Raw genomic sequence first — 25813 nt, forward strand, 5'->3', positions numbered from 1 at the left:
CCTGTTGGCCTCAACTGGACTACTTGCAGATGCAAAGGTTGGACCTCGGAATATTTAAACCAGTTTTGGCTGGCCCCTGTACTTGTAGACACTTAACAGCTTATCCCTTCTTAAATGGACTCAGGACCATTGCTATATGGAAGAGAGGCCACTGGGTGGCTGGAGCATCCCTCTCTCATCCTCTTCATAATGACTATAAGACTTCCCCTTGCAGAACCCAGGGATACAGGCTGGTCACATCCTCTCCCTGCCACTTGTGGAGCTGGCTGAAAAACTGAAGGAAGGTTCCCTGTCTCCAGAGAGCGTCCTCTACACGTACATGGACAAGGTGAGCAGCACGGGTGAAGAATTAAGTGTGATTTGCTTGACTTTTCTCTTGCATTCTCTGCCTGAAGTCATCCTCGTAGCCCTGTAGCATCCTGGACCTCAGAGGCTGCTCAGACATCACCGGTGATCAGCGTGGTGTGAGACAGATAGAAAGATGCCCACCCAAAGCTGTATGCTTTGAGATTCCCCTGGGGTTGGGGGGGAACAACTCCATGTAAATCCAAAAGTCCATTATTTACTTGTTTATGGACCACAAAGGATTCAGGACTGTCGAGGAACATTTTAAGGGAGATTCCATAATCAGTCCATTGAAAGAAAACAGAAGACTGATGGCCTGTCGCCCCGGCCCAGGGAATAAAACAGTGCCCTGCCTGAGCCTGCTTCAGGCCCGTTTTCTCAGGGCTTCAACTTTATTTCTTCCACATAACATGAATTCAGCACATCAACCATCCCTTCCACCCTAACCCAAGGTCTTCTGCAGGGGGTCACTTAAACCTTACAGGTCCTTCTCTACTGGTCGCAGGCCTGGGTCACACCTAGCTCAGAGCCTGCTGCAGGAGCCAACCTGCTTCCTGTAGCTCTCCAAATACTTGTATATAAAGGGGAACAGGCTGGTCTTACCCAACCCCCGTTTCCTGGGCCTGGAGTGTAGCTGTGGCGCATCACACTTCTCTCCTTCTTACCAGGCAGGGGAGCAGGGCAGAGGACAATTCCAGGGTTCTTCACCCTCCTTTCTCCCTTCCCAAGCCCGGCACTGCACAGGGGAGGATCAGAGAACAGACTGAGGAATTTGTCACACTGCCTTGATTGCCTGCAGGGGGGATAGAAGCAGAAGTGGGGGGCCGACACAGGCTAACGGGGTTCAGAGGATGTAGGCTGGGTGGGAGGCAGGGAACGAAAGGTCTTTAACCACTCAGCCCACTGCCTTTCAGACCCTGGAATAGAACCCCTGAGACTTACCATCCCTGTGTGAAGCCCATTGGGAAAGTGTGTGACTCATCCCCCTTTAGTGCTGGTGGACACATCAAGGATGACAACCTACTACTGCTATTAGTTACTCCATTAGCTTAAGTGGCAGAAGTCTGAGTGATGGATTTAAAGGGTCTACCTCTGCGGATGACTCATGTGGGTGGCAATCTGATACCACACGATGGAATTTGCTTTGGTTTTTTTTAGTTCGCGGTCTGAAAAACCTAGGAAATTACATACATACATGCACACAAAAACTATCTTAAGAACATGAAGGTTCTTGCCTTAATTTTGGCATTTCCTGACTTTTGAATGCTTCGCTTTGCCACCTTCACGTTCTTTTAGCAGAAGTTTTTTTTAATGTAATAATGTATATTTTTATTATTACTTGTATAATAAAGTGTCTAGGGGCCCCGTTTTGTCTAGGGGCCCCAACTGAGTTTACAAGCTAAGTAGACGCAGGGTGGGAGGGGAAACCGAGATACAGTGAGAGGAAATGACTTGCCCAAGCTTCCTGACATTAAGTGCCCTAACCATTGGGTCATACTGTCTCCTCAATAGAGTGATATACACAGGCCATAAGAGATGGGCGTGGGGGAATATAAATTCAGCCTGACCCCTGAGCTGAGTTCCCTCTATTTACTTATTCCCAGTCTCCTGATTTCCTGTCCCTCCTCTAAGTTAACTGAGATCTGTGTGTAGTTGGGGTTACTTCGAACACAGTAAGGTTTAGTGCACTAGCCATGGACTCAGTCCCTTTGGCAGTTTGACATGGCCAAGCCAGATAGCCTTTTATTTCCTCCTCTTAGTCAGCAAGTAACAAGGTGGCTGCCTGGTCAGGGGTTGTGGCCGGTTTACAGATTACGTAGAAATCATAGCAATGTAGGGTTGGATGAGACCTCAAGAGGTCATCTAGTCCATCCCCTCGTGCTGAGGCAGATTTAAGTCTACCTAGACCATCCCTGCCAGATGTTCACTCTGCAAGAGGAAAAGGCAGGACAACCTATCTAAAAAGCAAATATTAACCTACCAATATATTTCCCCCCTATTGGAGTGTATGCAAATATTAGTAAGATGAGACATCAGCTGGGAAGAATCCAGGATTCGTTCCCAAGGCACTGAGCTGGGACTGAAGAGATCAGGGTTCTGTGCCCAGTTCTGCCATAGACTTTGGGCAAACCACTTCATTTCTCTTTCTGCCTTGGTTTCCCCATCTGTAAAATGGGGATAATAACCCTTCCTTTTTCTCACCCTTTGCCTGCCTTTCCTATCTAGATTGTGGGATTTGGAGGCAGGGACCATCTCTGTGTGTACAGTGCCTAGTCCATCAATGGCTATTAGCCAAGATGGTCAGGAACCCAACCCCATGCTCTGGTGTCCCTAGCCTCTGACTGCCAGGAGCTGGGAATGGGTGACATGGGATGGATCACTGGATGATTACCTGTTCTGTTCATTCCCTCTGAAACACCTGGCACTGGCCACTGTTGGAAGACAGGATACTGGGCTAGATGGACCTTTGGTCTGACCCAGTATGGCTGTTCTTATGTTCTAGCACAGGGGTGGGCAAACTTTTTGGCCTGAGGGCCACATTGGGTTTCATAAATAGTATGGAAGGCCAGTTAGGGAGGGGGTCGTGGCCCGGCTCCCACCTCCTATCTGCCCCTCCCCCCGCCCCCTCCCGGGACTCCTGCCCCATCCACACACCCCCTCCCCCGGACCCTTGCCACCCCATCCAACCCCTCCTCTCATTCCTGATGGCCCCCCAGAACCCCTGCCCCATCCAACCATCCCTTCTCCCTGCCCCTGACTGCCTCCAGAACCCCTGCCTCGACTTCCCCCTGCCACCCCATCCAACCCGTCCTCCTTCCTGACTGCCCCCCGGGGACCCCTACCCTATCCAACCACCCCTTCTCCCTGTCCCCTGACTGCTCCCGGACCTCCGCCACCCCATCCAACCCCTCCTCTCATTCCTGACGGCCCCCCCGGGACCCCTGCCCCATCCAACCATCCCTCCTCCCTGTCCCCTGACTGCTCCCGGAACCCCTGCCCCTGACTGCCCCCTGCCACCCCATCCAACCCCCCCTCCTTCCTGACTGCCCCCTGGGACCCCTGCCCCCATTCAACCTCGTTCCCCCCCGACCGCCCTGACCCCTATCCACACCCTTGCCCTCTTACCCCAACCCCGAACTCCCCTGCCCTCTATCCAACCTCCCCTGCTCCCTGCCCCCTTACCGCACTGCCTGGAGCACTGGTGGCTGGCGGCACTACAGCCGGGCCACGTCGCTGCCACCACCACCACGCGGCACAGAGCACCGGGTCAGGCCGGCTCTGCAGCTGCGCTGCCCCAGGAGCTCACAGCCCCACCGCCCAGAGCATTGCGCCGGCGGCGGGGCGAGCTGAGGCTGCGGGGGAGGGAGAACAACAGAGGAGGGGCCGGGGGCGAGCCTCCCAAGCCAGGAGCTGGGGGGCCGAGCAGGACGGTTCTGTGGGCCGGATGTGGCCCACGGGCCGTAGTTTGCCCACCTCTGTTCTAGCATGATGACACCTGGCCTCTGTTGAAGGCTCTAGGAGTCTGGAATAGCAATAATTAGGTTTCTTGTTGATTGGTTAGTTACTCTTTGCACAGCCTGTTGAAGGTATAAGGCGCTGTGGAAATGCCGTGTATCTAATTTTGCGATTATTTCTTAATGCCCCGTTCCCGGTCTTTCCGCGGAAAGGCCTTGGCGGTGACCCGGGAGGTGAACTGCCTGAGACATTTTATTCCGGAGTGCGAGGAGCAGCTACAGGAAGTGCGAAGGCAGAAGGAGAAAGGGTTATTGTATGGCGTTCCTGTCAGCATCAAGGATCACATTGGCTATAAGGTGTGTCCTTTACCATTTATTAAATAGCCCATCACGAGATGGGGGGGGGGCAATACGTTAGATCGTATGTGGGCCGTTGAGTGAATAAGTAAGTGCAGAGGACAAGGCGTGGGCTCAGTTCACCTCTCACATCGGTGAAAGGATCTCCTCTGAGGTCAGTGGAGTCCAGCTTATAGGCGTAGTTTGACTGCTGTATTGGGGGGGGGGGGGGGGGGGCAAGGGGCTTAATACTATTAATAATAGGTATAGGTCTGTAATGGTGCGGGACTTACCCCGCGGCGCCTCCTGCTGGTCGTTGGGAATTAGCTCTTTTCCAGCCTGGGCGCCCTCTGCAGGCCAGTGTTCCGCTTGTAGCTGGCCCCGTGTCCCTCCCAGACCCCGGTGCCCCTTTACCCTGGGGCTGCCCCTGGCAATACCCCACCAGTCTCTATGGGTCTCCCCTCTCTGGGAAACCCCCCAACCCTCTAACCCCCACCTTGCCTCAGTCTGGGCTACTGCCCGTCACACCAAGCCCCCGGCCCCTGGGGCAGACTGCAGTGTAAAAGCCGCTCATCATAGGCGACGGGGTTCGGACCTGCTGCCTTCCTCTGCCTCCCCGTGCCTCTGTGGGCCTTGGACCAGGCCCTGCAGCCTCGGGAGTTGCCAGCCTGGAGCTCCCCTGCTCCCCTGGCTCTCCCCAGCCCTGCTTCACTCCCAGTGCCCTTTCTGCAGGCAAATACAATTTATTAAATAGCAACTAATTTAAAAAAATAAGTTAAAAATGGGGAAGGTGAACTGAAAACCCGTCACCCCGCCCTGTGGCACATCACAGGAACGTAAGGGAAGTTCAGTCTGTTCCTCACACGTCCCAGGCCCCTGCCCCGGCCCTGGCTGTGCTGCAGGGATGCTGCGGGTCGGACGCTTGCTCTGGCAGTGGCCACACGCCTCTTCATGCGCTAGGAGGCAGGACCCTTCTTCCCAGCGATCCCCCTCCAAGTCTGCAGGGCCTCTTGGCAGGGGGCATCTCCCTGTGCTGGGCCTGCTGCCCAGGGTCCCCCCTTGTTCTCCCCAGCTGCTCACCGCACCTGGCTCCAGACTGCTCCCATCCCAGCTCCACTTCCGGTTCCGGTCTGTGCCCTTGTCTGTCCGTGTCCCCGGCTCGCTGCCCGGGGCAGGATGTTGGCAGCAGCGCTGGCGCTGGCCCTGGCCCAGGCTGGCCTTAAAGCTGCTGCACACCCTGCAGTGCTGTGGCAAGCTCGTTTTGAGGGGAGCTCCACAACAGAGACCCATCCCACCGTTCGACCAAAGGATGAAGTGGCCCAGAACCAGCTATGTGCTTTTGGAGAGGATGTGGCTGAAATTCTGCCCAAGTACATCCAGCAAGTCCAGGCGACCTGTTTCAGGGAACTGGAGATATTTATCCATCCTGATGGGGTTGTTCCAATTCTGACTTTTCTTCGAGATCACACCAATGTCCAATTTAAATCCTCATCCCTGCCTCCAGCTCCCTGGGCTGTTTCTCCGGTTCTCTCTGGCTGGCCCGGCTCTGCTCCCCAGCTCAGCTCGGGCCCCTGCTCTCTCCTTAGCTCCGCCCCACTCTGTTCCAGGCAATTCCAGCTCACAGGAGAAAGGGACCCCCCGGCCTCCTGACTCCCTCATTAGCCTGCCCTCTCCCCATTGTTCCTGGGGACTGTCAGTCTCAGGGTCCTGATTTCCCATCCACGCTACCTCTTCATTTTGGTACTGGGAGCTGGCCAACCAAAACGCCCGCACGGAGTGTTAGTAAGGGGCCAGCAGTCCCCTTACGCATGGATGCCAGTGGAGTCAGCCGCCAGATCACCTTGCCTTATCCTGGATCGGGGTCATTAGCATCATCTGAAAGTGGATCCCTCTGTTCTACTCACTCCCTATCTCTAAGGCAGTGGTCCCCAAACTGTGGGGCGCACCCCCTTAGGAGGAGCAGAGGAACATTCAGGGGGGCGGCGGGGCCCAGGAGAGCCCCCACGGGGCGGGAAGGGAGCGTCACCCAGTCCCATTCTGCCCCCAGCTCCGCTCCAGCTCCAGCCCTAGACCCGCCCCCTGGCTGAGGCCCTGGCTTCAGCTCCCAGCCCTGACCGAGGCCTGGCCCTGGCTTCAGCCCCCGGCCCTGGCTCTGCTCCTGGCTGCGGCGCAGCCCCAGCTCCTGGGTAGGGTTGCCAGGCGGCCGGTTTTGGACCAGAACGCCCGGTCGAAAAGGGACCCTGGCGGCTCCGGTCGGCACCGCTGACTGGGCTGTTAAAAGTCTGGTCGTGGCGCGGCGTGGTACGGGGTAAGGCAGGCTCCCTGCCTGCCCTAGCGCCACGTGGCTCCCAGAAGCGGCCGCCAGATCCCTGCGGCCCTTAGGCACCTGGGCGGCCAGGGAAGCGCCGCGTGCTTCCCGTGTCCTGAGTGCTGGCTAAGCAGCTCCCATTGGCCAGGAACCGCAACCAATGGGAGTTGCGGGGGCGGCGCCTGCAGACACGGAGGCAGCGCGCGGCGCCTCACTGGCCGCCCATGCGCATAGAGGCCGCAGGGATCTGGCGGCCGCTTCCGGGAGCCGTGGTAAGTGCCTTAGCCTGGTGATAGTGAGTGAGGGTGGGGGGAGAGCGAGTGATGGAGGGAGGGAGGATGGAGCGAGCGGGGGGCAGGGTCTCAGAGTAGGGGTGTTCGGTTTTGTGCGATTAGAAAGCTGGCAACCCAACTCCCAGGTGCGGGGGGTCATGGACTGATTACATTTCGGGTAACGAGGCTCGTGATATAAAAAGTTTGGGGACCACTGCAATGTTTCTGGCTGACTGGAAAGGTAAGAGTTTGAAATGCGTCAACCCTTTTTGTGTTTCTCCGCCCCTCAGGGCCACCTCTCCACCTGCGGCTTTGTGCAACTCCTCAGCAGGCTGGAGCAAGAGGACAGCGTGATGGTCAAGGTCTTGAAGAGACAGGGGGCCATTCCGTTTGTACTAACCAATGTCCCCCAGTCCTTATTCAAGTAATGTATTATTACAAATATTATCTGGCACACTTCTCTCCCTACTCAATAAGATAAAAGCCCGGGTCTAAATTAATCCTGGGAGATAACTGATGGACTCTGCTGTGCTCCTTGAGCTTTTCCCTAAGCAATTCACGTTCCATCAGCTATGTATTGTCTCTAGACACAAAGCAAAACTACATCTACTCTCTGTCTAAAGTGGCTTCTGTCTGGGATTAAGGGAAGCAGCAAGAAAGAAAATAGAAATAGGTCTCTGGGAGAGAGAGCACTGTGTGAGTGTCTCCTGTAGTACAATCTGCAGCCGCTCTGAGAACAAAATGTCTCCACACACAAGGCCTAGAGGCTCAGATCTTTAAGGTACTCAGGTGCCTATCTGCCTCTTTAAGCATCTAACTCCACCATTTATGGGCTACTGACATTTTCAAAGCCACTGCTCCACTGCCACCTAACCTCGCAGATGCCTACATTTCTGCTCTTCAGCATTTTCAAAGGCACCAAAGCCCGGATGCCGCCTCACAGCTAACGAGCTGCTCAGAGCCCTTGCTCAAGCCGAAGCCCCAGGGGAAACATAGGGTGAGTGTGCGAGAGGTATTGAGTGTGAGCAGGAGACGGCGTTTTGGCTGCTGGGGCATGGGCTACCTAAGCACATGTGACCTGGCTCAAGTGCCTAACTCCAGGAGAGGGTTCGCAGTTGAGGATTCTGAGCAGAAGGAGGCACCTATCTCTGGACTGTCAGCTGGGTGCACCAGGTAGCCACTTGGGCACCTGTAATGGACATGTCAATTTCCTGCAATGTCTATAGGAGATCGGAATGTATCGGGTTTGTGTATCATTGTGGGCCAGGCATTGTATGTAATTCTGTGTGGGAGGAGCACCACAGCTCCTCCAGAGACTAAGAACGGTGTGTGTGTGGGGGGTGATTAGGCGGTAGTGCCTCCGGAGAGGTCCCACCACCTGGAGAGGATCGCCTAGACTGGTTCATAGTGGTTTCTCTGGATACCAGACAAAGAAAGGACTTTTGAATAAATTGCCTGAGTTTAAACTGCGTCAGGGCCTGCTTTCTGATCCAGCCAACGGACAGGGCCTTCTGTCCAAGGAGACCCCAGTCCTTCCTGGGAAAGGTGGGAAGGACTTCGGCCTACTGAGGCCCCGTAAGACTGATGGGTGACCTCAGGTGAGCGGTTAGCATGCACGTAGGAGCTTTTATATGTTTTCTCTGTAATGCTTTTACCTTAAGAATAAATGGGCTTGCTTAGAAAGAGCTGCGTGGGAACTTCTAACCATCGGCAGTTACGCTGTTCGTAAGCCTTTGAAGAGTCAGCAAAGCGCAGATGGTGGCCAGTTTAAGCAGTCTGGCTTGTTGGGGATATCCCAGTGTAGGCAGGGAATGACGCCCGACTCTAGAACTTCCTACGGAGATGAGCTTACCTCCGTTCCTACCCATTTGTCTGGAGGGAAGTTCCCTGCTGTTACTGCTATTATTTATTCCACCTGCGCATCCTGGGGAAAAACCCAGTCAGGAGAGAGAGAGACGCAGGTCTCTGCCCAAGAGAGGGGGTGGCTGGGGAGCCTGGAGCCTTGAGTGGGTGCCCTTGGTGGACCACAGAGGAGGGATACACCCGCAGTTGTCCTGAATTGTGACAGCGGCTACACGCCTCTTCTCTTCTCCCCCTCCCCTTGGCTTTTCACGCCTGGCTGGGCTTGGCAGGTCCTTGCTTGGCTGGCCGGCTTCTGAAAATCCCATCCTCAGGCCCCTGCCTCTGCCCAGCCCCATCTTGGAGCTGCAGATTCCCTGGGGCAGCAGACCACCTGGGGGTTAGGCACTGCAACACAGAGCCCAGCAATGCCTAAGCCCCTTTAAAGATTTGGGCCCGAGTGACTTCAGATTGTCAGTGACAGTCCAGTGGTTGGGGTGCTGGCCTGGGGCTTGGGAATCCCGGGGCCAATTCCTTGCTGTGTCCTAGACCTTGGCCAAGTCAGAGAGTCCACCTGGGCCTCAGATTTGTTCTCCGGCATTGTGAGGAGACGTACATTAAAGACTGAGGCGCTCGCATTCTAGAGGGAGGGGGGCCAGATCATTATGTTGGGCAGAAAGAAAAATGTCCAGCAAACTTCCGGGTTACTCCTCCCTCCTGGCAAGGATGTGAAGTAGAGATGTGACTGTCCCCCCCAGTGTCCGACCCGCTCCTTTCCTCTCTCCAGCTACGACTGCAGCAACTCGATCTTCGGCCAGACGGTGAATCCGCTGAACCACCAGAAAAGCCCCGGCGGCTCCTCCGGAGGGGAGGGGGCGCTGATCGCCGGAGGAGGGTCCGTCCTGGGCTTTGGGACAGATATAGGTGGGAGCATCCGCCTGCCGTCCAGCTTCTGCGGGCTGTGCGGGCTCAAGCCGACGGGCAACAGGCTGAGGTAGGTGCAGAGACCTGCCCCCCGCCTGCTGAAGGGCTGCACTCCGTGGTAGGAGACCTGCGAGTGATGGTGGCTTTATTGATTCAGATGGAGCCCCTCTCCGTTTCAAGGCGTATGCGGTACTGAAATCACATTAGTGACTCAGGGAGGCAAAAAGACAATGGCTATCTGGTCACTCCAAAAAGCATTGCCCCTTTAGGTCACAGGCCTTGTGCTTTTAGTACCAAATGTCGGGGGTTCCCCCGGGACCTCTTCCACTCGGAACCCCAAGAATTCAGTCCTCTCCCATCTCATCATCCAGGTTCCTTTCTCTGGCAGACAGCAATGCTACGCTGAGTTGATCAGATTCAAGCGTAAGGGGTGGGTCTGGGGCATGCCACACCTCCAAAGTTACACAGCAAACCTCTTCCTTTATATACACTTACATGTTACATGGCATTTACTCTGCATTGCATCACACGTTTTGGGATTGGCTTGATCACTTCGTAAGAACCAATCCCCGTACAGCACACACTCTCCATGCGTGACCTAGGCCTGGTCTACACTACAGAGTTAGGTTGCTGCAAGGCAGCTTACCTTGGAGGTGTCTACACTTAAATTTCACTCCCAACAAAGTCACCGCCCCACTAGGCCAACTTAATAACTCTGCCTCCCCGAGTGGCGTAGAGTCAACGTTGAGGTGGGTAGGCCGACGCAGTGTCAGTGTAGACCAGAGGTGGGCAAACTACGGCCTGTGGGTCACATCCGGCCCGTGGGACTGTCCTGCCTGGCCCTTGAGCTCCTGGCTGGGGAGGCTAGCCCCGGCCCCTCCCCTGCTGTCCCCCCTTCCCTGCAGCCTCAGCTCGCCATGCCGCCAGTGCTCTGGGCGGTGGGGCTGTGAGCTCCTGCTGGGCAGCACGGCTGCGAAAGCCGCCGGCCTGCCCCGGTGCTCTAGACTGCACGGCAGCATGGCTGGCTCTGGCCGGGCGGTGCGGCTGCCAGTCCTACTGCTCTGAGCGGCATGGTTAGGGGGCAGGGAGCGGGGGGGTTGGATAAGGGGCAGGGAGTCCCAGGGGCAGTCAGGGGACAAGGAGCAGGGGGGGGTTGGATAAGCGTGGGAGTCCCATGGGGCCTGTCAGGGGGCAATGGTGTGGATAGGGCGCAGGGCAGTCAGGGGACAGGGAGCAGGGGGGGTTGGATAGGGGATGAGGTCCTGGGGGGGCGGTTAGGGGCGAGGGTCCCAGGAGGGGGCGGTCGGGAAACAAGGAGCAGGGGGGATTGGATGGGGTGGGGATTCTGAGGGGGGCAGTCAGGGGGCGGGAAGTGGGAGGGGGCAGATAGAGGGTGGGTCCAGGCTGTTTGGGGAGGCACAGCCTTCCCTACCTGGCCCTCCGTACAGTTTCAGAACCCCGATGTGGCCTTCGGGCCAAAACGTTTGCCCACCCCTGGTGTAGACACTGCATTGCTTATGTCGACTGTTACTAGATTTCAGGAGCCTTCCCACAATGCCCCACGCTGACAGTACGAACGTTACAAGTGCTCCTGGTGAGGATGCGCACTGTCGGCAGAAGGAGCAAAGTATAGACACACAAGCAATGTAATTACTGCGACAGCTGTGTGCCAACCTGTTAGGTCGCCTAAATTTTCTAGTGCAGATACGTCCTCACTCTTTATCTCTTCTTCGGATCCAGGCTTATTTTATCCATTGTTACCTTGTCCATTGTAAATGGGTCCCTTGGTGTTTGCCTTTATTTTAGCTAGCTCAGAGACATTCTGTCTACACTCTGCTGATCCCTTTACCTCCCTGATCCTGTCTCCCAAGAAATGTAATTACTCATGTCAAGCCAGGCCTACACCAAACACCCAGAATTCAAACCCCACTGATAGTTTTGAAGCAGCCAGATTTTGCTACATTCTTATCTGCGGAGAGATACAGTTCATAGACTCATAGAATCTCAGGGTTGGAAGGGACCTCAGGAGGTCATCTAGTCCAATCCCCTGCTCAAAGCAGGACCAATCCCCAACTAATTGATGGATTTCTCAGGATGTATCTTTCGGTGGTAATAATAATAATTAATACTAATTAATAATAACAACTTCTCTAGCTCAAAAATAAGTTGTGGGCTTGATGGAGGAATTGCAGAGCGAAGTTCTCTGTCTTGTGCTCTGCAAGAATTCAGATTACATGACCCTAAAGCTTGAAATCTATGAAATTCTGAATAATCTTGGGTGAACCCCTCCCTTTTAGCAACGTGACATGTTGTTCTATTTCTTCCTTTCACAGTCTCTCTGGAATTAGCGGCCCTATTGATGGGATCCTATCAGGTACATGAATTTTAAGTAACTTCCTCTTAAATACTGTGATGAACAAGAACATTAGGAATGAATCTTGATTAAACAGAAGACATCCTACTTCCAGGGCAGGGCTCTCAGCTGGAGAGTGCAGTGTGGTGGATGATTGTTTAATGGAATTTCTAACAAGAAGAAATTTTCAGAAGCTGTAAGTTCTTCCTAGAACTGAGTGAATTGGGGATGGTGGGTTTGGGTTGTTTTTTTGTTTGTTTGTTTTTTGGCGGGGGGAGGGCGTTATTTATTTATTTATTTATTTATTTATTTGGGATCAGCACTGAAACACCTGGGAAAAAATAGTTTTTTGGGTCAACCTGAAAGGATAATTTTTCAGTTTTTCTCACCTAAGAACCAGAAAAAAAAAATCATTGCGGGTCAAACGAAATACTTCTTTTCTGTGTGTTTTTTACACTTTGTTTGTTCGTTTTTTTAATTTAAATCAACCTAAATTTCTAAACAAAACGTCAAAACATTTTCTTCTGAAAGGATCGAAACGAAACATTCAGACTTTTTCGGAAACTTGTTTCCCCATTCTCCCCCCCCCCAAATAAAACGATGTGTTGAATGGGACCCAAATTCGGGACCGGTTTCGGTTGACCCCAAACTGCATTTTTTCAGCAAATAAACTATGTGCTGAAAAAATGCCACCCAACTTTAGAACTGCCAGCAGAGATGAGCTTGCCTCAATTCCTACGCATTTGGCTGGAGAGACGCTCGCTGCTGTTGTTGCGACACCGCTACCCTAATATAATGCGACCTGATATAACACGAATTCGGATATAATGTGGTAAAGCAGCACTCTGGGGGGGGGCAGGACTGCGCACTCCGGTGGATCAAAGCAAGTTCGATATAACGCGGTTTCACCTATAACGCGGTAAGATTTTTTTGGCTCCCGAGGACAGTGTTCTATCAGGGTAGAGGTGTATTTATTATTTGGATTGAAATAGCCCTAAGGGGCATATCTACACAGCCTGTGGACGTGAGCCTCCAAGCCTGGGTTGACAGACTCAGGGTGAAGTTGCACTTTGAAATTGCATCTTGGTCTGGAGCCCACCTCCCTCATAGAATATCAGGGTTGGAAGGGACCTCAGGAGGTCATCTAGTCCAACCCCCTGCTCAAAGCAGGACCAACCCCAACTAAATCATCCCAGCCAGGGCTTTGTCAAGCTGGGCCTTAAAAACCTCTAAGGGCTGGTCTACACTAGGGGCAGGGATCGATCTAAGATACACAACTTCAGCTACGAGAATAGCGTAGCTGAAGTCGACGTATCTTAGATCGATTTGCCTCGGGTCCTCACGGTGCGGGATCGACGGCCGCGGCTCCCCGTCGACTCTGCTACCGCCTCTCGCTCTGGTGGAGTTCCAGAGTCGACGGGGAGCGCGTTCTGGGATCAATTTATCGCGTCTAGACGTGACGCGATAAATCGATCCCCGATAGATCGATCGTTATCCGCCTATCCAGCGGGTAGTGAAGACGTACCCTAAGTGTGGAGATTCCACCACCTCTCTAGGTAACCCATTCCGGTGCTTCACCACCCTCCTGGTGAAATAGTGTTTCCTAATATCCAAACTAGACCTCCCCCACTGCAACTTGAGACCATTGCTTCTTGTTCTGTCATATACATATATGTTTTTAGTCTCACAGCAAATAAGTTAATAACTTACTTAATTGGTTAATAACATAGTAAAAGCATCCTGACTGGTTAACAACTTAGATTGCAGCACATGATATTAAAACACTGTGTGATTTCATTATTAATCAAGGAGCTGCACTAAAGAGCCACTTGTGGCTCTCGAGTCCCTATCTGAGTATCAGTGATTTAGTATATCCCGGGTCGGAGCAGGATTGTTCCATCCAGAGTTCAATCTCTAGGCGAAAATCGTTTTTTTGCCACCTCAAATCCCATTGGTTAAATTATACACATGTTCTTCCATATTGATGCCAGTTACAGGAGCGGTAGGACCAATGGCGAGGGACGTGGACAGCCTGGCTCTGTGCATGAGAGCGCTCCTGTGTGACGACATGTTCCGCCTGGACCCCACCGTGCCGCCCCTGCCCTTCAACGAGGAGGTAGGTCATTGGAGAGTGAAGTAGCACTGCTTTCCTCAAGCTGTTGCTGATAGGATCTTCTCAGAGACCCGGCTCTTGAGGGTCTGTTGGAGGCAGGCAGTTGTTCCTATCATGCAGCCCGGAGCAAGCTTTAAATCCCTGTCTCTGTGCATTGAAACGGGCGCTCACCGTCCAGCACGAGTCCCCTCCTGAACAAAGCTTTCCAGGGAGAGGGACAAAGAACACTGGGGGTGATGGGAAATCTGCCCCAAAGGGCTTCCCGTTCCGGTGCACAAAGGCAAAAGCCGCCTGCAGAGTTGGCCTGCAGCGTTCTCTCCTGGCTGTACAAAATGGCTGCACTTTCTCACACTGCCCGCTTTAAACTTCCCCTCCTGGGAGGAAGGGTTGGGCTGAAAGGAGGAAGCAGGAACATGGGAAGTGGAGAAGGTGGGGGGGGAAGGAATGAAAAGGAGACCTCCACTAAGAAACCCAACTGAACAAACGGGAGTGTTGCCAGCTCTTGGGACTGCATCATGACGAATGCCATTTCGGCCCTGGCTGCAGGCAGTCCGGCGAGGGCATGAAAAATTCCAGCCGTCCCCCGATTTATTGAGAGCGCTTCCACAACACCCTGCCACCCAGGTGTGACATTGGAGACTGGGAATTCTCGTCCTGGCTCTTCCATTGACATATTCATCTTTCCAGGCCCCTTGTAACCCTTATTATTAAGCAAGCCTCCAAACAGCTCCCTTAGGGGAGGTAACAGCCATTCACCCATTTCACAGGTAAGATAACGGAGCACTTGCACAAGGGAACCATGGGTATGTCTCCACTTCAACATAAGTCAGTGTTTGAGGCTGGGCTCAAGCCTAACCCCCCTTGCATTTAGTCTACACTGCAATTGCACTAACCCAGGGCTTGCACCCAAGCTCCCAGAACCCTGCAGGGCTGGTGGGTCCAAGCTCGAGTTAAGCTATGACCCAGGGTCCTAGACCTATTGCTTTGCAGTGTGGACACAGCCCCGCTTGACTCCCAGGAGTCAGCCGGATGTATCCCACAATTCCCTGGGACAACTTCCTTAGTCCTCTCTATCCCAGCAATCTGCCATCCACTCCGCTCCCACCCTTTGTGTGTCTCCCATTCCACCCTTTGCCCTCCCATTTGCCCCATGCCAAGGGCTCTGTAGGCTCCCCATTCCCCTCTTCCCCCATGCTAAAGGTTTTGTGTGCCCCCATCCTCCCCGGCACCAGCAGTGCTGAGTGCCCCCCAATCCCATCTTCTCCCATGCCAAGGGTTCTGTGTGCCCCTTATGCCCCCCACCAGCAGTGCTGTGTGCTCCCCAATACCCTCTTCCCTCCTGCCACAAGCTCAGTGTGTACCCCATTCCCCTCCCACCCATGCTAAGGGTTCTGAGTGCTAGCCAATCTCCTCTTCTCCCAGGCCATGGACTCTGTGTGCCCCCCATTCCTCTCCCCTTCCCATGCCATGGGCTCTGTGCCCCCCATTGCCCTCTCCCCATGCCACGCCCTTTATGTGCCCCCCATTTGACCCTTTCCCATCCATATCAAGGTCCCCCATTCTTCCTTCCTGCCAGGGGCTCTGTGTGCCCCCCCATCTCCCCAATCCACTCTGATATCATTTCTTTCTGTCAGGGGGAGGAGGGGATAGGTCCAGGGGTCAACATTTTGTAACTGTCCCAGCTCCATGGGCAGTGTGGAGATATTAAGCTTTGTTTTGCTGTTGTGTTTGTCATGTTTGTATGTTGGGGACTGGGAATCACTCCTTTAAGAACAGGGCCCAGTGGACTGAGAGCACGTTTGAGATGGAGGTGGGGGGGGCACATTTGGCCTGTGTGGCTAAAGAATGTCAGAGCCTGCCTGCGTGAGATTCAGACAGTTGCCTCCTTCTCAAAGGGGCAACGTTAGTATTCTTGGGGGCTGGATGCCTGGGGGTCGCTACTCAGCGACAGACCATTTCACCTGGCCATCACCAGTTTGAATCCTGGCTGGCCTGGCTCAGGAGAGGTTAAAAATTAGCTGTTCCCATCAAATGAGCTGAGTTTGGTGAGACCAGTATCAGCAGCTACGTCACAGACTAAGGGAAACGGAGGAGTACACCGATTCCCTGGCACAGGGCAAACTGGGGGCATAGATGGCAAGCAAAGATTGTCTGTTCTGTGTTTGTACAATGAGAGAATTCGTCTATTGAGAGCTTGTGTGGCCAGGGCTAAAAGGTCCTTACACTGCACGTTTGCAAGAGATGTTCCCCGCACACACTGGGAATGGGCAGGGGGAGTTTTCAATCAAAAGCTAACCCCCCCTTCCCCAAATATGATTAAGGGTCTTCATAAAATCTCAGGCTTTGGGGCGAATCTCATGATTTTAGGGGTCTGACTCCTGGTGTTCTTTTTCACATTTGGGATTGGCAAAAACGTTTCCCCAAAACCTTTTGAGGTCCACCCAAGTCTGGGAAAAGTCTGATCTATGTTCTAATCCCAATACACGCCCAGCTTTAAAAGAAGGCTCCCTTCACTCCAGGTGTACTCCAGCTCTGCCCCTCTTCGGATCGGGTACTACGACACAGACGGCTATTTCCTGCTACCCCCCTGCATGAGACGGGCTGTGCATGAAACCAAGGAGATTCTCCAGAAAGCTGGACACACAGTGAGCTCGGCCACTCCAACCTCTTGTTCTGAGCCTGTTTCTTTGACCTGGCCCATAAAAGTGAAATTGCTCTCCAGATGATTCTCTGTGTTTCTATAGCACAAGAAACCATCCAGCAATGGCTGGTGGAGTTGTGCACGGAGGGGGGCAGGACAAATGACTTAGATGGCAGTAGCAGGTCTCTTAGCCTGTGTGTGGAACCAGTCACTGGAGGGCAAAAGATCACTCATTCATATACACCAGTGGTCCCCAAGCTTTTCAGGGTCGTGCCCCCCGTTACCCCTGTCTGCACCCTGCCCACCCGGGGCCTGGAGCAGGGCCGTGGCTCTGAGGGGTGGGACGCAGACAGGAGTAAGGGAGCTGAGTCTGGGGGCAGGGATGGGGCCAGGAGTGGAGTCCTGGCTGGGGGCCAGAGTCTTAGGTGCAGGGTCGGCAGCCAAGGATGAGAATGGGAGCAGAGCTGGGTGGCACTCCCTCTCCGCCCCTTATGGGAGTGGCCCGGGCCCCAGCTGTGCCCCCCAAGGGAGGTGCACCCCACAGTTTGTGCGTGGGTGTATATCAGAGGTCCCCAGAGCCAGTATGCTACAGAACTGTTCTGTTCCCTGCCATAGCAGAGGGAGCCCCCTAATGGAGCAGCAGCACAGGGCAAATACTCTTGCTGCGGGATAACGAAAGGGGCCAGGAGTGGGGAACCGGTCACCCCTCTGTGTCATGTTCGTCTGATTTTAGCAGAAGGGTTGACAGGACGCAAAGGTTGAGCACAGATGGGCCCATGTGGGGCCAAGCGCTCTTGTTTATTACTGGATCCCAGGTTTAGCAGCACCACTAGGGGGTCCATAAGCGAGCCAGCAAACGCTCAAACTCTTCCGACGGTGGACACGGCACCTGTCTTGCTCCAGGGAGACACCTCCCCAGAACAAGGGAGGCAGGGCAGAGAGGGCCGGGCCCTTTAATTAGTGCTACAGGGTGACCATGTTCTCTTGGGGACCCACCTCTTAGCAGGTGTCCGTCCTGCTGGGCCGGTCTAAAGGAGTTCTGCTGACTCGCTGTTGGCATTGTGGTTCATCACTAAGGCTACATTTTAGTCACAGGTATTTTTAGTAAAAGTCACAGACAGGTCACGGGGAGTAAACAAAAATTCACGGCCCGTGACCTGTCCACGACTTGTACTATATACCCCTCGCTAAATCTTGGGCCAGGGGATGCTGCAGGTGCTTGTGGGGAGGGGCAGCCTGGGGGTGCTGCAGGTGCTCGTGGGGGGTGGGCAGCCTGGGGGTGCTGCAGGTGCTCATGTGGGGGCACCTTGGGGGTGCAATGGATGTTTGTGGGGGCAGCCTGGGGGGCGCCATGGGTGCTCAGGGGGGGAGCAGCCCAGGACCCCTGCTGATGCTGGGGGGGTGGCCCATGGCCCGGAACTCCTGCAGGTGCTGGGGTGGGGGGATTGGCGACTCCCCGGAAGTGGCGACATGTCCCTCCCTCAGCTCCTAGCTCCATGTGCTGTCCCCGCCCCACGTGCCAGTTCCGCAGCTCCCATTGACCGTGAACCATTGCCAATGGGAGCTGCGGGGGCGGTGCCTGTGAGCAGAGGCAGCACGTGGAGCGAGGTGCTGAGGGAGGGACATGTTGCCACTTCCAGGGAGCCCCCCAAGGTAAGCGCCGCCCAGAGCCCTCACCCCCTCCTGCACCTAGCCCTAGCTGCGGCCGGTGCAGCTGGCCCCGGGGGCTGCCCGAGCTGCTCAGGTAGCCCCCTGGCCAGCCGCCCTGGCTGCTGCAGAAGTCCCGGAAAGTCCCGGAATCCATGACTTCCGTGACAAACTCGCAGCCTTACTCATCAACTCTGCCCAGGACGGAATGGAAGTAGGAATGGCTCTGGGAGGAGAGAGGATCTAAGGTCTGGGCTGAGCAGTCCCGAGGGAGGAGCAGCCACACCTACACAGAAGGCTTGAGCTGGAATCTGCTATATTATTAGATTCTAGGCAAATATAGCCATACCCCAGGAAGGGGGTGAGCTCTGAACCTGTACAGAGAGAGCGTGTCTTGGAGTGGGCTGCAAAAGCCACCAGCTTCTATGTTTATTCCCAAGCACGGTGCTTATTCCTAGGAGAATTCCCATTGAAACGAGGGGGGAAGCCACAGCAGTGAGCGATAAGCCTGGTGATGTGTGTTTGCAGGATCCAGGCCCTGAGCTATTAGTTACATTCCATGGAGCCCGGCTGCTAGTCGAATAACCTTTTGCTCTCATGTAGCTGGTGCCCTTTGCTCCTCCTCGGCCTGACTACGTCATGAATGAGCTTTTTGTGAAAGGGCTTTTTGCTGATGGAGGCTCCACTTTACTGGGCATGTTGTAAGTATAAACCCTCTGTCCTTCTGGTGGGAGTTAAACTGTCCCCCGCGAGCTCGTGTGTGACAGCCCATTAGCACAAGCAGCAGCTCTATGTCAGGGCAGCAGGGTGTCTCCATGCGGGGGGGATGGGTTGGCAGAGCGGAAAGAGGTGGAACGCGGGTCTGAGACTAGAGACGAAGTGACCTTTCCTCCTAGCCTCGCCGGACTCACAGACATTCAAAGCAGTCGTTGCCCATAATGGAGGGCAGATGACGTGCTGCTTCTAAGAGAGAAGCCACGGGGACTGGAGGGGTTCTGGCCAATAAACGAGTGACTTGACTGGAAATTTACAGTGGAGGCTGATAATGTCTGCAAGTGGGCGGGTAAAACTGGCCCCGGTGAGGTGATCAGAGTCAATATGCATCGATGGATAAATGCCAGACAGCACCTGGCACGCAAATCAACACCCTCCCTGCCACGGAGATGCCGCTATTTACAGGCCATTAAATCAATGCAAGACACTACCTGCCCCACAGTGCCTCCCTGAGTCAATCAAGTATGGCCTAAGGGCCAGCAGCTCTCTGCAGAAGTTGTGGACACCACAGGTGGTTTGGCACACGTGGTACTGAAGCTTTAGGCCCAAGTTATACCACTTCCAAACCTGCTCCAGCGAGTGACAGGGAGTGTATCTGGGCCAACAGATGTGGCTGCCCCGAGTTAGGCACCTAAATGCAGTCAGGCCTCCAGACTTACCGTGACGCGAATCTGGAGAATAAGGGCCAGAACTGGTGCTCGGTGGCTTGTGCCAACTCACGCTAGAGGCCAAAACCCTGCAGTGCAATTCCAGAGTGACTCCAAGGAAGGCAACAGAGCTCCCCAGGAATCACACCCTCTGGATCTGCTCTTCCTCTCATTTCCAGGGGCGTCACCCCAGGGTGACTCCACTGATTTCAGCAGAGTTACTCCCAACCTCCGGTGGTGGAAGCTGGAGTAGAATCCGGCCCATGGGCATTCTGCAGTGCAGTTTGCACCCATGCGTCGGCTGCTGCCTGCATCCCTAGCTGCGGGAGATGAATGCCATGTTTTATAGCAGAGGGAGTTTGTTTCCAGGCATTGAGACAGCAAAATTCTGGTTAGATGTCAGCCAGCTGTTAGGGGTAAAGCAACTGGCTTCCGCCCTCTCCCTCTGTTCCCTCCCAGTGCAGGGGACGTTGTGGATCCAGGCCTGGAATCCCAGGTGAATTGTTATAGGATTCCAACACTGGTGAAAAAAATGCTGGCTCTTACGGTTCGACCTCTGGTGAGTCTCATCTTCTTATCTCAATGCTGGCTTGCGCCCCAATGGCCCCAGCTCACATGCCGGGGGCTGGTGTCCATGGGAAGCTGGTGGAGTTTGTAGCACAATGACTGAGGTGAGGCCTCTTAAGATGAAGGAAAGTGCTGCTACTTTTCAAACTCTCTTCATCTCACTTCCCTGGTTTTTCCCCTAGACCCACCCCAGTTAGGTTTGTCGATGGCTATTGTTGGAAATTTGGAGAGGATGCAGAAAAGAGCCGCAAAATGATCCAAGGGCTGGAGAAAATGCTCTACGCCAGGGGTCCTCAACCTTTTTCTTTCTAAACCCTCCCCCCCCCCACCTGCCACAAAAACTTCATGGCCCCCCCCTGCCACAACTGGTTTTATGCTTATAAAAGCCAGGGCTGGCATTAGGGCGTAGCAAGCAGGGTAATTGTCTGGGGCCCCACGCCACAGGGGCCCCCACGAAGCTAAGTTGCTCGGGCTTTGGCTTCAGCCCCCAGTGGTGGGATTCAGGGCCCTGGGCTTCAGCCTCATGCAGTGGGGCTTCAGCTTTCTGCCCTGGGCTCCAGTGAGTCTAACACTAGCCCTGCTTGGCGGACCCCCTGAAACCCCTTTTGAGGCCCCCCAGGGGGCCCCTGCCCCCTGGTTGAGAACCACTGCCCTACAGTGAGAGACTTAAGGGGCTGTGTTCAGGTTATTAAAAAGCAGGTTGAGAGGTGACTTAATAGTGGGTGTATAAGTACCTTCACCGGGGGTGGGGGACCAGGTACTAAAGAGCTCTTTAATCTAGTGGAGAAAGGCAGAGCGAGAACCAATGGCTAGAAGCTGCAGCTAGCCAAATGCAAATTAGAAAGAAGGCCCCAGTTTTTAACAGTGAGGGTGATGAACCAGTCAACCAAACTCCCAAGGGAAGTGGTGGATCTTCCATCTCCTCATGTCTTCAAATCCAGCCTTGGATGCCTTTCTGGAAGAGATGTGTTAGCCATCGCACTCACGACAAGGGGAGCAGGGCGAAATCAATCCCATGTTATGCAGGAGGTCAGACTAGATGATCGAAAAGTCCTTCCTGGCCTAAAAATCGATGAATCTCTGATCTCAGTTACAAACTCATAGACTCATAGACTCATAGACTTTAAGGTCAGAAGGGACCATTATGATCATCTGGTCTGACCCCCTGCGTGCTGCAGGCCATAAAACCGTCCCTACCCCTTCCCTGGACTCTGCTGTTGAAGTCCCCAATCCCGTTTTAGGTGACTTCAATCGGCAGAAACCCTCCTGCTAGAGATCCCTGCCCCATGCTGCGGAGGAAGGCGAAAAACCTCCAGAGGCTCAGCCAATCTGCCCTGGAGGAAAATTCCTTCCCGACCCCAAATATGGCGATCAGTAAGACCCCGAGCATATAGGCAAGAGTCTCCAGCCTGACCCTTGTCAGCCATTATAAAATTTACCTTGAATTTCCTTTCCCAGTGATTTACTCCGTATGTTTATTACTCTCGGCCTGAAGTAATTTTATCTCCTCAGGTTGAACCATTTAATTTCTCTGTGTTCATTTTTCCCATCTGTAAAATGGGGATAGCGCTGACCGACCTGTCAGGGGTATTATGGGGGTGAATGAGGTCCTGTTTGTGCAGCGCTAGCACCGGATGTTATAATGGTAATGTTAAAGAACACACAGGCGTTGTTGTAAAAGGGGGGCAGGGGCGTCCTTGGCCCAGAATCAGTGGGTGGCGTCGTTGTGTGCACTGGTTTGTTCCGCACCCTAGAAGTGGCTGCATCTCAGTGCTATGTTTTTCGTTTGTAAAGGGCTTTGTGTCTCTGGGCAGGAGCTAAAACCCGTCAAAGAAGCCCATTGATTTCACTGGGCTTGGATCATGTGCTATATAAATTAATTATTTATTATTAGGCTCAGCAATCTCTATGAAGTGCCATCCAAAGATAACCAGGGGGCTATTGACTAAAAAATCAGAGCCTCAGGGATGGTGGGAATCCAACTCCTTCCATTGTGACATAAGAACATAAGAGCGGCCATATTGGGTCAGACCAATGGTCCATCCAGCCAGTATCCTGCCTTCCGACAGTGGCCAATGCCAGGTGCTTCAGAGGGAACGAACAGAACAGGCAATCATCCAGTAATCCATGCCCTGTCGCCCATTCCCAGCTTCCGGGAAACAGAGACTAGGAACACCATCCCTGCCCATCCTGGCGAATAGCCCTTGAAGGACCTAGCCTCCATGCATGTATCTAGTTCTTTTTTGAATCCTGTTAGTGCAGTGGTTCTCAAACTTTTGTAATGGTGACCCCTTTCACACAGCAAGCCTCTGAGTGCAACTCCCCTTATGAATTAAAAACACTTTTAAAATATTTAACACTATTATAAATGCTGGAGGCGAAGCGGGGTTTGGGGTGAAGGCTGACAGCTCGCAACCCCCCAGGTCATAACCTCGTGACCCCCTGAGGGGTCCTGACCCCCAGTTTGAGAACCCCTGTGGTAGTGTCTTAGTCTTCACAACATCCTCTGGCAAGGAGTTCCACAGGTTGACTGTGTGTTGTGTGAAGAAATACTTCCTTTTGTTTGTTTTAAACCTGCTGCCTGTTAATTTCATTGGGTGACCATTTCCTGCAGGCTAGACAAGACTCTGGGTGCCCAGTTCTGATCCCAACTGAAATGTAATTTGCCTCTTTTCAGTTTCCACGCCTGGCGGATTATTTGGCTGCTCTGTGTGGAGTGAGGTAAGAGAGAGCGTCCCATTCGAATAACCGCATGGACATGGTGCATTTGCACAGCATGAGTTGTAGGGCAAAGGACAGGTGGGCGTGTCCTGACCCTCTGGCTTTCACTTTCCTTCTGACGTTGGCCCAGATCCTTGGTTGCTGCAAATCAGTGTAGCGGTGTTGACATTGGCAGCGCTCTGCTGATTTACATCAGCTGTGGTTCTGTCCCATCAGCTTGAACTTTTGCACATCCTTTCACGCTGCTACCGGTAAAGTGCCATGAATTGTAACATCTGCTGCTTGCCAGAGTCCCACGGGCAGAGGCGAATGGATTGTAACCATGTAAATGGAATGGATTGTAACTGTGTTTAGGGAGTGGGCTGCAACTGTGTTAATCCATAGAGCGCACATGTTACGTGTGGGGAATGGAGACCGGGGCTGACCAAGTGACTTACCCAAGGTCTCACGCTGAGTCAGTGACTGAGCCGGCAATAAAGTCTTGAGTCCCATCCACCTGTTCTCACCACATTAGAGGCCACTTACCTAATGTTTTGGGACAAATCTTGAAATTCCCAAGATTTTCTCTGTGCCGTCAAGAGGAACTTTGACTAGCTAAGGACTGAGAAAATACCCATCGTGTCCTGAGCCCTCTATTCTGTATGAAGACGGAGGTAGAGAAGAGTATCTACAGAGGCCACCATCATCCTAGTATTGGAGTACCTCAAAATATAGGAACCCAGAACATAGAGTGGAAGGCGCCACCTGGGTCCTCGTGTCCAGTTCCCCTGCTGTCGCTGGCCATCCCATCATATAATCCCATTCATAATCTTATCAAGTTCCACCTTCAGATGAATGAGGTTGTTTGTACCCACAACTCTTACTGGGAGGCAGTTCCAGGATTTCCCTCCTCTGACGGTTGGAAACTTTCTAATTTCTAGCCTGAATTCCTTCCTGGCCAGTTTAGTCCCATTTGTTCTTGTGCTAGCGTTGCCCTTTGGCTTGAATAACTTTTCCCCCTCCCTGGTGTTTACCCTGAGAGTGGTCAGATCCCCTGTCAGCCTATGTTTTGCTAGGCTAAACAAGCCAAGCTCCCTCAGTCTCCTCTCAGAAGATGGGCCATCCATTAATGAATTTAGCCTCACAGCTCCTGTGGTGAGGTAGGCAACTTTTATTGCCCTCCCTGCACGGACGAGGAGCAGAGAGATGAAGTGACTTGCCCAAGCCACACTGGGAGTCTGTAGTGTTGGCATCCGTGTAGTGCTCTCTCCATATGCTGTCCCAGCCCTGCGCAGTTAGGTGGTTCAGCAGACTTCAATAGTACTGCCCAGAAAGAAAGACCATTGGCACGGTGCAGTGACAAAGGCACTCAGCCAGGTTTATTGTCCTTAAGTCGCAGTACTAGTGCTCTGACTCTGTGGTTACAGGTTCATTGACACATGACGCAAGGAGCGGCTCCATTAGCAGTAGGAGGATCTGCTGTCCCCTAGGCCACACAAAGTGTTAAGGCGAAGTTCCCTGTCATTTATAGACTGAGACAAACAACTTACATATTTCGTGACATCTGCTTGTTACCTCCCCTTGGATCTTGCTCCAGGGCAAAACATCTCTACGCATCACTTCTGTCAGACTCTCTTATCTGGTGTTAGATCAGGGCATACCTGGCTAATCATCTGGAGTGTGTTGATACACATACCCCAGTATCTGTTGCCTCTTTGGAGTACTTGTGTTTTAGCAACGCTAGCAATACCTTTGCCAAGGTCACGGATCGGACAGTGAACTTGTTAGCATCTGCTAGAATACATGGCCTAACTTTGCTGACTACAGGCCTCAGCTCTTACACCAAGCCCAGCTCAGGCTCTCTCTCTCTCTCTCTCCAACATGTGGAAGAGCTGAAAACTCAACCCAGATCTCCTGAGGCCCAACCTAGTACCTTAACAATTGGACCACTCTTCCCCTCTTTGAGGACTTCACTGTTCATTTGCTCGGAGGATAGAGTAAACTATTTATCTAAACTGGAAACAGAATCCATTGTTCCTTCTTTTTAAAATGATTGGTAAAATAACGGTGTCTTATACCAGTAGCATCTCATCAATGGAGATGGGGGTATTCAATCACCTGTTTTGCAATATTTTAGTCTTATTAACTGCAGTCATTTTAACATGTTCAATTACATTTCAGGTCCAAGAAATTTCTGTGGAAGCAGCACGCCCAAGTGACGGTAAATGTGATTTTTCTCACTGCAAAGAGGAAAGCGAAAGCAAAGCGCCACCCCTGAAAATGAAGTGCAATCATGAAGCTTCTTTACCCAGCAGTGCCCACCTCCGAAGTTCAAAAATCAGGAGTTGTGCCCCCCAAAATCATGAGATTGGCCTAAAATCATGAGATGATAAAAAGTTATCAACTTGGGGTTCTTTTTATTTGCCTTCTAGTTTCTGAGTCTTTGGGGATGCTCCGGAGTCATATTTTCATGCTTTTCTCGGCAACTGAGAGGGCTAGAAATGTCCTTAGAGAAATGAGAGTGGAGATTTGCATGAATTCACATGACTCCAGGAGCTCAAATACCAGTTGTCGTGTGAATAGCAATAACATCACAAGAGTTGGCAACACAGCGTGATTGTAATTGCCTCTCAGCAGAGCCCGTCGCTTGTTCTGTTTGCTGCAGTCCTTTGGATCAGCGCATTGAGCTAAAGTGACGGTTACCCTTGTCTTACACACAAGACATTGGCTATTTGTGAAGGATCAGGTTGACTTTATGTCAGCCCTGTTGGCCTTTAGAGCCCTAAATGTGTGCTAGCCAAGGCTGATCAAAACTCAACTGCTTTTCTTGCTCAAGACAAACCTTCCCTTGCAAGGGCTGAGGACAGAAATGAGGTGAGATTTGGGCAGAGA

General features: G+C 53.1%; 1 protein-coding gene across 1 annotated transcript in view; it reads left to right on the forward strand.

Annotated features, from left to right (window-relative positions):
* LOC117881306 (vitamin D3 hydroxylase-associated protein-like) overlaps window positions 1-25813 on the forward strand; it is a 32022-nt gene that overhangs the window by 1875 nt on the left and 4334 nt on the right. Inside the window, exons 2-12 of the mRNA XM_034778403.1 lie at window positions 215-328; window positions 4014-4157; window positions 7007-7140; window positions 9343-9549; window positions 11813-11853; window positions 13824-13948; window positions 16465-16590; window positions 18837-18934; window positions 20114-20213; window positions 22899-22942; window positions 25103-25142. Of these exons, the coding sequence (XP_034634294.1) occupies window positions 215-328; window positions 4014-4157; window positions 7007-7140; window positions 9343-9549; window positions 11813-11853; window positions 13824-13948; window positions 16465-16590; window positions 18837-18934; window positions 20114-20213; window positions 22899-22942; window positions 25103-25142 (1173 nt within the window). The remainder of the gene's footprint in view (window positions 1-214; window positions 329-4013; window positions 4158-7006; window positions 7141-9342; window positions 9550-11812; window positions 11854-13823; window positions 13949-16464; window positions 16591-18836; window positions 18935-20113; window positions 20214-22898; window positions 22943-25102; window positions 25143-25813) is intronic.

Source organism: Trachemys scripta, chromosome 8 (genome assembly GCF_013100865.1).
Source record: "Trachemys scripta elegans isolate TJP31775 chromosome 8, CAS_Tse_1.0, whole genome shotgun sequence".
In the NCBI taxonomy this organism is placed as follows: Eukaryota; Metazoa; Chordata; order Testudines; family Emydidae; genus Trachemys; species Trachemys scripta.